This window comes from Ambystoma mexicanum, chromosome 5q, assembly GCF_040938575.1.
Source record: "Ambystoma mexicanum isolate Mex_15411 chromosome 5q, UKY_AmexF1_1, whole genome shotgun sequence".
In the NCBI taxonomy this organism is placed as follows: Eukaryota; Metazoa; Chordata; class Amphibia; order Caudata; family Ambystomatidae; genus Ambystoma; species Ambystoma mexicanum.
Window position 1 is genome coordinate 1,179,739,465 of NC_090933.1, and position 12,928 is coordinate 1,179,752,392.

General features: G+C 43.8%; 1 protein-coding gene across 4 annotated transcripts in view; it reads right to left on the minus strand.

Annotated features, from left to right (window-relative positions):
- FAM135B (family with sequence similarity 135 member B) overlaps positions 1 to 12,928 on the minus strand; it is a 1,878,784-nt gene that overhangs the window by 1,000,791 nt on the left and 865,065 nt on the right. For all 4 annotated transcript variants that reach the window (XM_069621672.1, XM_069621675.1, XM_069621673.1 and 1 more), the window contains one exon: positions 8,022 to 8,101. In XM_069621672.1, the coding sequence (XP_069477773.1) occupies positions 8,022 to 8,101 (80 nt within the window). The remainder of the gene's footprint in view (positions 1 to 8,021; positions 8,102 to 12,928) is intronic.

Genomic DNA, 12,928 nt, shown 5'->3' on the forward strand with positions numbered 1-12,928 from the left:
ACTAAAAAGAGAGTGAAGACCCTAGGTGTTGTCTTGGATCAGAACTTACATATGAAGGCACAAATAAGCATCTACTGCATATTAAACATCAGCCCACCATTTCCCAAAATAACTGTGAGACTGTAGCTAGGGCTATTGTTAGGTCGGAGATTGACGATTGAAGTAGTATTTTAGCAGGAGTTGGTAGGGCTGACATCTCCCGACTTCAAACACTTTAAAATATTATGGTCTGTATAATTGTTGGGCTAAAAAAGAGAGACCATGTGTGAGAGACCAGGCAGGGACTGCACTGGCTCCCAGTTGAAGCAAGGATCCTGTTTTGGATGCTCATCATTACATATTAATGCCTTAAGGGATCTGGCCCTTGTTACCTGGCTGAGGCATTGACAAAGTTGACAGTTGTGCTTTCTTCATGGTGGCACCTAAGTCATGGAATGATCTTCCCCCTGATCTTAGAGACCTTGAGTCAACAGCAATATTCAGGAAAAAGATCATGACACCACTATTTAAATAAGAGTTGTATTCTGTTATCCAATTTTGTTCTGTGCATTGATTTTTTGTATGTCGCTCATGCCTCCAGGTCCTATGGTGCACTATACAAATGAATAAACGTAAACATTAAAGTAAATGATGTGGGAACACGGCATACAAAGCTGTAACTTCTGCAATCTGAAATTGGCTGTTGATGACATGTGCCAATATATATATTGCTTCCTTTAGGAAGACGCTGTCCCATTATCCAGTGAACCCTTCTGGGGTGAAGTGGTGTTTTATATAGAGTCTCTGTTCATAATGGTTCTTCCCCTCAGATCAATACACTTCACTACTACAGGGTAGGTGAATTTATTTTTTGTGTATGTTTTCTCCAAATGCTATAGGCATCTAGGCCTTTGGCAGTGGCATTTATCTTTGCTGTACATATGTTTAGTAGTTCTACATCAATGCCCATGCCATCTGCAATGGCTACTAATTGAAACTTAACCATTTATTGAAGACCATGGACATTGAGGTAATTAAATAAAGATGAAGGGATTCCAATATGGTTGTCTTTAATGTAAGGTATGTAATGTAATTGTCATTTGTATTGAACGGTTCACCATTGGTATGGAATCAACGTGCTGTAGGTTGAACACCCTAAGGGGACAGAGGTGAGACACAGGAAAGTTGTCAGAGAGTTTTAGAATATGTGTGTGCATCTAAGCCAACACAATGGTAGTTAGGGGTTGTCAAGCCCGTACTAGTCACCCATGTGCAGCTGGATTGTGGATGGGTGATGCAAACTAGGTTGGGGAGCATGTGAGAGCAGGAGACACATTATGTGAACTAGACTGAATGTTATCATGGGGATAGTTGCATTCTTATGGCTGAGGTGTACTGTATATGGTGGATGGGTGCTGAGAGGTAATCTGGAGACTATGAAGGAGCAGGAGAATCAGTTATGTGTGCAGCTGAACCACATTTTTATCGTGAGGGATAACCTCATTATTATGACAGGTGTGTTGTGCAATGTGTCTTAGAGTTGTGCATGTAGTGGGTCGGTGCTGAGCAGTAGTTTGGAGGGAGTGTGAGAGCAGGAGAAATCATTGTGTGAAGCTAGACGGAATGTTATCATGTGGGATAGCTGCATTCTTATGACAAATGTGGTTTGTAATGTGTCTTAAAGTGGTGCATGTAGTATATGGGTGCTGAGAGGTAGTCTGGAGAGGATGCTAGTGTTAGTCTGCATTTATCTATGATTTTTGATTATAGATTGATATTTGCTAAATTCTATGGAGAATTATGTTTGGCTTGTTATTTTGTATAGCACATTCTGTGTTTCTAGGCGCTATTGCTAATGTTTTTCGGTCCATATGAATCTGGCTGATGCTGAGCGCAGAGAGAGATTTGCGCTCATAGCCGTACACAGTGGAATCAATGTTTCCATAATAAAATTACTCTTGGCAGACTGTCAGATATAGCCTTCACAGCGAAAACAGCATTGGCTGGCTGCAGAGAAAGAGACAGCATGCGAAGAGACAGGAATGTTAGCACAATATGCTTGCTGTTCTGTTGTTAGAATATAGAACATGTAATTTTGAAGTAATACACTGATATGTTGAAATGGATGCACATAGTCAAACATTCTACACATGTAATGTATGCCACTATGCATAAAACAGTGGTTTTCAGTTAAGTAGAAGTGTGTGTGCGAGTTAGAGAGAGGGTGCGGGAGTAAGAGCTTGCTGTGTTGGTGTTTGGTAGCGAGGTGGCAAGCTAGAGCTTCGAGGGTTGGGATTACTGCTAGAGAGTGATTGCTTTTGCTTGGCTTGTTAGTGACTAGTGACTGCTGTCATGCATAAAATAAACATGCACTTTGCAATTTATTATGATTCCTGTGTCTTGTGATCTCTCTGTCTCTTGTTATATTTTATTTGCATAGCATAGCATTTTTAGAATTCACAAATGGCGCCCAACGTGGGGCCCTCTCAAGGATGATCGAGGACAATGTATGGGACTGGAATACCACAGGATCCATGCTTGCCGAGTAGAAGGAAGGTTTCTTGCAGCAGCTGTTATTTCTGATCCACTTGTTAGCCGAGATTGTCTCCGGCGAGGGTTTGAACCATGTTGATTGCAGCCATGATGCTGTTTGCATTTTTTGGATGAAGAGATTACCAGGCACAGAAATTGGAGGTAGAGTTGATGGGAGATTGCATTGACTCTGTGGAATTAGGTGAGCATGCGCCATCCAAATTGTTTTGAAATAGTTTTGTTTTGAAAATGTGCGCACATATTTACCAGGCTAGAGAAAATCACACGTGTTGTGAAGATGTTTGTGATGAGAGAAAACCCTGAGGGTTAGAAAATGAAATAGTGATTCTGTATCTTAGTGGAATAAGAAAAATAAGGGATAGACTGAAAAATATGTTACAGAAATTGGAAATGGTCTCAGAATCAGAGCACCAGTCAGTGCAAGATAATGAGCAGATAGGGGTGACCCAGGAGAAGAAGTTACCTAGGGTAGACTCATGTGTGATAGATACCATGTCACAAGAATGCTCCATTGACAGTATAACGGTTCCAGTTATTGCCTTGTTAGGGCAACAGAAAGTTTCTGTAGGGTTTGCATGTATGCGAGAATTATGCCCTATGTCACAGCTAGTATGCATTACTGTTGGTCCCTTTACAGAGAAATGCCACATGCTGACATCCCATTATGGAGAACACCTATTTGGAGTGAATGTGTTGCGAGAATTGTAAACAGTGATTCAGTGCTGTTCGGATGGTGTGAACTTGACAGTTTCCTTGCAGAAAAATGCTTCAACACGGTACTTAGCATTGCGTTCTGATTAGGTGGGGAAAAGTGAAATTGAGGAAATATATGACAGCAATTTTAATAGCACCGTGTTGCCAGCTTATAGAAAGGGTGACAATGCTTTGCCTGATCATTTTTCAATTTATGTAGAGGACACATTTACCATTATGTCAGCACAGGGAACATGCCTTGCTGTGATTCATTCATTGACCTTTGCTAGAATGCCACATGGGTACACTGACAGTACTAGCATTTATAGTAGAGTGCTAAGAGTACAGGTTGATAGATTAGAGTTGCCTTGATATTGCACATTGTTACTAGCAGCAGCAGACTGTTGTGAAGTATGCCAAAAAGGCATTATTGGTTTACTGAATGATCTTGCAATTTATTATGATTCATGTGTCTTGTGATCTCTCTGCCTCTTTTTATATTTTGTTTACATAGCATAGCATTTTGTGAATTCACACTAGAGCAGCAGAGTCAGTATACCTTGGATGTCCTTTCCCCAGTTATGAGGATCAGCAAGTACAACTCTTGCTATGATTCCAACCTTGTCGTCCTTAAACGTCATCATGCACACCCCCTGACAAACTGCCCTGCTGCCTGCTCCAAAGGCAGTACAGACTCTTTGTTCTCTCTAAGAAAAGAGCCTACATCCAAGCCTGCATCTCTGCAGCATCTAACAACTCGGCCACACTTGTCAATATATTCAAGGATGTGGACAATCCTGCTGCAGTCTCTATATCTCCTGTTCCCTCCCAAGCCCTCAACACAGCCTTGGCTTCTCATTTCACCACTAAAACTCAGGATATTCTGTCCACCCTCTCTTCCTCTACCTCCTCTTCCTCCTCATCTACCACTCCTGGCCCGTCTGAGCACATCTCTCCTCCTCCTTTCTCCTCCTTTCCCCATGTTCACCCCAGATGATGTTTCTAGACAAGTCTGATCTATGAAAGTCTTGTCAAAGCAGGTTCTCCTCTGCTCATCCAGAATGATCAAGGAGCACATTGACACCCTTGCTACAGCTGTGGCTGATTTCTGCAATCACTCCTTTCCCAAAGGAATGTTCCCTTCCCCCTTAAGCACTCTCTTCTGCGCCCTCTTCTTAAGAAGCTCTCGGCCGATCCTTCCTCTCCAGCTAACTATTGCCTGATCTCCATCATTCCTTTCCTGGGCAAACTCTTGAAAAAGCTGGCTATTTCCCAGCTTAATCTACATTCTGAATTGGTTGATTGTCTCCATGACCACCAGTCTGGCTTCACAGCTGCCAGAAGCATGGAAACTTCTCTCCTGAACACCAGTGAAGATTCAATCTCCAATCTTGACTCTAATCTCCCTTCTGTCCCCATACTCCTCGATCTATCCTCTGCTTTTGACACAGTCAACCATGACATCATGCTCAATCACCTCCGTGACAACCTTGGAATCACTTATCAGGCCCTGGCCTGGTTGACCTCCTTTCTCACCTTTCTCACAGGCCGACCCGTTAAGGTCTTACTGGGGTATTTCTTCTCTTCTATCTCTCTCTACTTGTGGTGTTCCCCAGGGGCTAAAATCTTCCCCTGACATTTCAATCACTAACTGGCATGTCTTCCCCACTGCATCACTATTTTCTGTTCCAATTTTCAATGTTATGCGGATGACACCCGGGTCTCTTTCAGGCTCCCCTCAGCCACCTCTGCTCCTTCTCTCATACCAGACTGCAATTCAGGAATGGTATGCCAACAATGATCTCTTCCTTAATGCCAGTAAAACTGAGATCCTCCTTATTGGGACGCCTGCTCCCTCCTTTGCTCTCTCTCTCTCTGGCCGCCCACTCTGGGCCCTCTTCCTGTTCCTTCCTGTGAGGTTGTGAGGCTCTGAATCTTGGCATCATCTTCCACTCCACACTCTCCTTCTCTCCTCACATCTCTGACATCACTAAGAATTCAAACTTAAAGGTGGTCCTCCTCAGAGTTATTCTTCCTTTTCTCACTTTCCTCCAGAAGCTCATTGTCTCCAGAGCTCTGGTTCTCTCTAGGCTGGGCTAATGTAACAGCCTATTTCTAAATATGCCTGACTCGAACTTTACATCTTATCCAGAACAGGACTGCAAGACATGTCCTTGGCCTCAAGCTCATGGATCTTATCTCTCCAGTTCTGAAATCAATTCACTGGCTCCCAGTGGCTGCAATTATCAAGTTCAAAACCCTCTGCATTGTCCACAAGGCTTTCCAGGGCCTGGGATGACTCTACCTCCAACTTTCTCTTTCAGAACATCTTCCTTCTCAAGCTCTCCACTCATCCACCTCCAACTCTCTGATGGTCAGACGCTTCTTCAAGCAGAGAGTTGGGGACAGATCTGTCTCCTCGGCTCGGGCTTATCTATGGAACAGCATCCCTGCCTCTCTCAAACATGAGCAGAACCACCTCCAGTTCTGGAAGCAACTCAAGACCTTCCTTTTCTCTTCCGCTTTCTCTCTTCCTCCCCCCTGCTGATGTACCTGACTGCTCTGCACACTGGTAACCTGGTTACTCTTTGAACTTGGACCCAGGCTCCTGCATGTCAAGTTTCCCTTACACTGCCTCTGAGCTCCCCAGCACTTAAGGGTCTGTATCTGCAACCCTACCGTCCCTTCTCTCTGCACGTATGAGCCACCCGCTGGCTGCACTTATTAAGTTACCTGCACTTCTCCCTTCCCCTCCCACCTGGTACTTCTTCCCTTCCCTCTTCCCAGCAATTGCATGATCTGAATAACACAAGGCCTAGTACGATTGTTGTTTTTTCCTCCCTCTATTTCCACCTCCTTGTCATGTTGTGCCTAGAAACACTTGTGTACAGGTTTGTTGCAAATGCCACATCATATCATATCACGTCATGTGGGCAGCTAGATGGAATTTACTGTGGGGGATGACGGCATTGTTAAGGCAGTGGTGTTGTGCAATGTGTCATAGATAGAATAGTGCCTGATAGTAGATGCACGTGCATGGATGGCAGTGCCTTTGTCTAGTTTCGATATAGTGGCTGTACTCTAAAATTCCCCTCAATTCCAATCTTGGCTTCACTCGGGAAGGTGCCTGGATTTGAAGATGTTGGCTAACCTCAAAAATTCATCTAATGGTGATAAATAGACTACCATTAAAAAATCATCTAAAATGCAAGACATTGGCTACCCTCAAAAAAACATCTATAAGCAATACCAATACATTGGTTACCTTTATGTGTCTAGATGTAATACATTGTTTGCCCTCAAAATTAATCTAAGTGCAATGCATTGGCTACTCTAAAATTAAACTAAATGCAGTACATTGGCTACCCTCAAAAGTTTATCAAGTTGCAATACATTGATTGTAGACCGTTACTCATATCTTCTGATAACATAGAATTATATGTGTATATCTGGCCACCACCAAAATCAGCTTGGCCGATATATCAAAATGTTTAATTTCTTTGGGATTACATTTGAAATATGCCTGTTAAGGAATAGGAGTCAGGACCAGTATGTTTGTTGAATGTGTTAATGTTGCGAGGTGGACAGCATTTAAAGAGGAAAATCAACACTTCTCTGAGGTAGCCTTACGAGGTGATTGTGACTCAATTTACCATAATGTCTGTTGATGTGGCAGAGGTCAGATTGATTTCGACAACTATATTTTGGATTCTTACTACATCAACAGCTTTTTTAAGCCGGTATATAGCATGCATATCCCTCAAACTATACTGCTAGCTGGCTTATCTACCGGAGTCGTCCTCCCCACTCTCCTCCCCAAAGAACGTCCTAGAGTACTCAGATAAAAGAAATGTTTCTCCTAATAGAATTATTGGTTAAGAAACAATGCTTCATCCAGTGGACAAAGCAAATTAGAACCTGACCGCTAAATGAATAAAAAGGTCAAACTCTTAAATCAGATTTGACGGTGGCCAAACAGGGACTTGGGCTAAGACCAAATATGCTCAGGGGTTAAATACCATGTCACAAGCCTCTGGCTCATCGTACTATGGGTACAAATTTGAATGAGCAATCACAGTGAATGAATGAAACCAAATTGTAAAATCATATATGCACTGGAGACGCACAAACCGCAATCTAAAGCGCAGCCCTCCAAATTGTAACTTTTCAATCAACATCTAGTCAACTTTTAAAATTAAGTATCCAATAGTCTTTGCATCCAAATATAGCCAGCAGTTATCATAGAGGGAGGATGGTGGGGGGGGGGGGTGGAGAAGGGAGGTGAGGAGGTGCAGGGAGATTGGGAGTTGGGAGGGTGAGGGAGTGGGAGTGGGGTAGGGAGGGTAGTGGGGGAGAAGAGGAAGGAGGGGGTAGGAGGGCAGGGGGAGAAGAGGGAGGAAAGTCAGATGAAGGAGGAGGAGGTGAAAGAGGGGGGTGGTGAAGGAGAGGAGAGAACGAGTTGCAGATCCAGATTGATCCATGTGTTATTTACTGCAGCAAACTACTACTAGTATGAGATCAGAAGCTGACAAATACCAAGAGGTGTCCACATTGTTGGTTAAGATTTCCTAAAGACTAAGTACAAGTATTGTTCTTGTGCACTTTAACATCATGCCTCTGAAACTTGTTTTCCCTTTTAAAGCTGTTCAATTTGAGCGTTTTCAAAATGCAATGTTAGGTTTGATGTAACCCCAAATGTAATTTGTAATGATCTTTTTACATGAGGAAAATGCAACAAACAACTAAAGTTGGGAACTTTGGGACATAATATACAGTATTTTGTTTTTTTTCCTTACCTGTAAGTCCAACATGTGTGGCCACAAGCCTATGTGGAACCCGGGATGGTAGTTTCAGAGCAGTTCGTACCTGATAATACCTGCAAGGAGGAGTTTGAAACAAAGAAAATGTTAGAGAGCACATTTGGAACAGAAAGACATCATATTTCATAGATATTTCAAACAAGCATACATCCAGACTATCAGGAATCTAGAGCCATGACCTGCAGCATCACTAAAGTCTCAATGTCATCACTCTTGGCCTTCTTTTAATCCATCCGCTCATCTCAATCTAATGGCCTCACTCATTACCATATGACATACCCGGCAAGGGAAAATTAGCTTGAAAAAGGCAAGCTCATTGGCCCTCGCCCGGACCTTACCAGAATGACAAGACTCTAAATCACAGCCGCAACTCCGGGATTGTATGCCACTGCTCACCATGGAAAGGGTAGTCCCTTCTCCTGTTCCAGGCGGCCATTTCATTATTTTATTTTTTTACACAAGGTTCAATGGTCACCATGGAAAATCCCCACTCAATTTCCAAATTCTGGCTTCCCCTATTTTGCCTCAGTGGATGCCCCATCCTACCTCGATACATTATGAATAACTATTGTTATGAGTCATGCTGCTTCCACCATGTTAATATTTCGTCACAACAATTATTTTGTCTTTTTAGTCACACTTGTGCTTCTCTGTCACGCCTATCCAATTCCATTCATCCCATGGGATGTCACGCCTATCCTGAGGTGCTCCATTCATCCCATGGGCTTCAAATAATCTGCTGTGTTGTCATAACTGATTTACCTTAATGGTTAAACGCTTGCTGCTTAGACATTGACATTGCTGTTTGTCTGTCTGAGTGATTTTGTTTTATTACAGTCACTTTGACATTTTTCACCGCAACCAGTTAACTTTGTTTACCTTAACCTGACTTTGGGCCTCATTACGAGCATGGCTGCCTCCAAACCTGGGTCTGGGTCTGTGGTCCCTGAATGGGGAAATACCAGGCCATTCCGGCTTTGGAGGGCCCGGTATTTCCCCATTCAGGGAACCTGGACCCGGACCATCCCCATTCCCATTTGAGCCCCCATAGGGCTCAATGGGAATGGGGAGCATGCTAACAATGGGACCGTTAATGATGGGCCCGTTGTTAGCATGCTGGTCCCCTCGCGGGACCCGCAAAGAACGTCTGGTCTGACCAGAGGTCCTGAGTGGGTCCCGCGAGGGAACCTTGTAATGAGGCGATATGGGGTTCATGGAGCCGGCACCTTCACCGGTGCCGTTAACCCTTTACTGCCTCACTTGTAATGAGGCCCTTTGCCTTTTAAGTAGTCAATACATCAGACCTATAGTATTTGATTTGCTAACATCTGCTAAGTGCGAGTTTATAACATCCCACTGTCCACGAGGTATTCTTCCTTCACTCGTCACTATGGCCCTTGATTGCATTCACGTATCATGGTTGCACAACCAATCAGTAACAACTTGTAGTTCTGTTGAACAATATTTCCCAAGCTTAACCAGCATTCTTAAGTCCTTCGGTGGTGCGTCAGCGCCGGCCCGTTATGTGGGCTGGTTAGTGCCGGTTTGCCTCCCGGATTGTGGACGCATTGGTGCCTGACCTCAATGCATCTCCCAACACCGTGTCTCACCCTCCCCTCGCAGGTACTCCCTTTACGGGCTCTTCACTCTTCATTTCTCTTTTGTCCGTTCCTACCTGAAGATGTGTCCTGTACCCAAAGGACACATGGTAGAGCCAGATAACACTGGTATTATTAATGATTCTACCGTCTTACCACTTGCCGAAAAAGGGCCGCTTATGCAGTCCTTTACTATTGTGCTCCTCAACACTCGATCCTTGGTATCCCATGGAGTCAAGGATGAGGACTTACTCTCACAATCAGGCTATGACCTCATGGAAGTCACTGAGTCATGGCTCAATGACTGTATCTCTACTAAGGGCTGATCGCTAGGATGTCAAAGGGGGTGGGAGGTTGCCCTCCTTCTAAAAGATAGCCTTCAATACCACCTTTGCTCACATGAACCTCTCAACGACTGTGAATCACTGATCACCAAAATCAAGATTTCTAACAATATCACGTTAATTTTAATCCTTATCTATCATCCTCCATGCAACCTACCCATGTTTGAAGAACAACTCCTACACCTACTTAATAGTGTCACCAACAATAAAGACCCTTTTGTTCTCCTGGGAGATTTTAATTTAGGGGCCAACATCTCCTCGGATAAAAATGCGCAATCACTGCTTGCTGCTCTCCCTGCTATCTGTTTTTCACACCAGGTAACCAAACCTACCTATATAGGCGGTCATATCCTGGATTGGGTTTTGTTTCATGAAATCCAAGCCTCAAGCCCTACCATCACTCTGTGTCCCTAGTTAGATCATTTATTTCTTGATTTTACCATTACTCTACCCACCGTATCCTCCAGAGTCGATACAGCATCTAGGCTCTCCTCCACTACCAGATCATACTCTTGAAAGACTATCTCAGGAACTTACTGATAGATTAGGCAATCTGTCTAATTTAAAAAATTCCACCGATATTTCAGACCACATGCCAAACACACTGCACTCAATTGTGGAGGATCTCGCCCCAATGAGCACCAGACTCATTAAACCTGAAACTCTGACAAAATATGTAATGTAGCAGAACGTGACTGGCCAAAACACCCCTCACCGGAGCTGCTTGCTGGCTACGAATGTGCAGTAAATAAGTTCAAAACTGCTGTTATTATGGCCAAATCTGCCTATTCATATCCATCAAGCAAAATCTAGGTCTAAGGAGCTTTTCTCCATCCATTCTTCACAAATTCAATTCCAACACACATCAACTGTGCTGGCACCCCAAGACGCCTTTTGATGTCAAACCATTCACAATGCCTTTTCGGCACAAATTGCCTCACACTTAGAAGCTAGTGTGTCTCTCCCTAACAATGCTAATGTCACCCCTACGCTATAGCCCCTGCTCTCACGCCCTCTAATACACCTGAACCACTCTCTCCATTGATGCCTCTCAGCTAGGCTCCTGACCAGGCCTTTTCCAGTTTAATTACAGGGTCACCCCCTCCTTTACAGGAGTCCATTGATAACTCTCCACTAAAAATCCTTCTTTTTCTTTTACACCTTGTACTGTATCTGAGGTGACCATGATCATACTCAATATGAAGCCCACTTCTTGAAAAGGGAATGTGTGTCCGTCTAGGTTGTTGGTACATGCCTCAAGACTATTAGTCTTTGGATTACAAAACTGATTAATCAGTCCTTTACCGAGGGCCAAGTACCAGCTAAACTTAAGGAAGCTTGGATCACGCCTCTGCTTAAGAAGGCGAATCTCGACTCCCTTCTTGCTAAGCACTACCGGCCAATAACTAATGTGCCCTTTCTTCAGAACGTTATGGACCGTGTATCTTACCTACAACTACAGAAATGTATTGATGATAAAGCCATCCTTGGTCCTCGTCAGTCAGGCTATCGAGCCCGCCACGGCACAGAAGCAGCCATGCTAGATTTAAAATCGAATCTAGGATCCATCATCGATCGTGGCCATCCGGCACTCCTGATGTTGTTAGATCTTTCTGCCGCTTTCAATCCTGTCGATCACAGTTTCCCCTTGTTGGCTGTACAAAACTTATCACAAAATGCTTAGCCTCCTTTCTTGGTCCCCGGAACACCAGCGTGGCCATCAAAAATTCTTTCTGTACACCCTGGTGTTCCCCAGGGATCTTCTTTGTCTCCCACTCTTTTCAATATGTATATCCACCCTCTGCTTCTGTTGCTTGATGACCAGGGTCTCCTGTATACCAACTACTCTGATGACACCCAGGTCATCCTTGAACTCTCAGGTTCCTATTCTACTGATTGCAAAGCCATTTCCGCCATCTAATCCATCATCCCTTTCTGGATGAGTCAGAAATGGCATTGAATGCCGACAAAACAGAGATTCTCATTGCTGGATCCAGTCACATGTTGAAGAACCTCTCAAAGGAATATGCTTAATTTACCATTGCCAATGTGTCCATTCCGGTGGTCCACAGCATTAAGATACTCGGTGTCACCAGTGATTCTGAATCGAACTCTCAATGCGTCCACATGTGGCTAAAGTTTGAGCCACATGTGACTGGATAAACAAACAAATGTTCACAATGCGTCCTTTACTATCCTCAGCAATATGTACCTTTTTGCATCCGCTCTTGTAAATTCCAGGTTCCACCAATGCAACAGTCTTCTAGCAGGCACTTCTGCTGCTAATCTGGCCGCCCTTCAGATCACTCAAAACGATGTGGTCAGAGCTGTGCTTCGCCTACCAAGGCATCTTTCCGTTACTGAAGCCAGGAAGAGACTGCATTGGCTTCCCGTCAAGCCCAGGGTATCTTTCAAAATACTCACTCTTACATTCAAATGCCTGAACAACTCTGCGCCTAGTTACCTGACTCAGTGCATTCAACATTATGTCCCTGGTCGATCACTTAGGTCCACCAAGCAAGTCAGGCTTTGTCAGCCTCACTTTCGCTCAGTCAGATTTGGAAAAATCAATTTCAGCGTCATTGCGCCAAATCTATAGAACTCACATCCTCTTCACCTCAAGAGCTCCACTTCCTTGGTTAACTTTAAAAAAGAATCTTAAGACTCATCTCTTTAATGCCCCCTAGTTTCACAAATAGATTGTCACTCTTTTCATGGATCTTTGATCTTCTCTGTTCTCTCTGATTTGTTTCTGATTTGTCCTTGTCAAGCATGGTTCTGTGTGCGTCGTGAGGCCTGTGCGCGATTTGGCCAGTTATTAAGAATTAAAATAAATAAATAAATATTGTTCCCTTGTGTAAACCTCCCTTCTGGTGTCCTCGGCTTTGGACATTCCTTTAATGCAGCTATGTCCCACCACTGCAGATTTTTTTGTGAATGA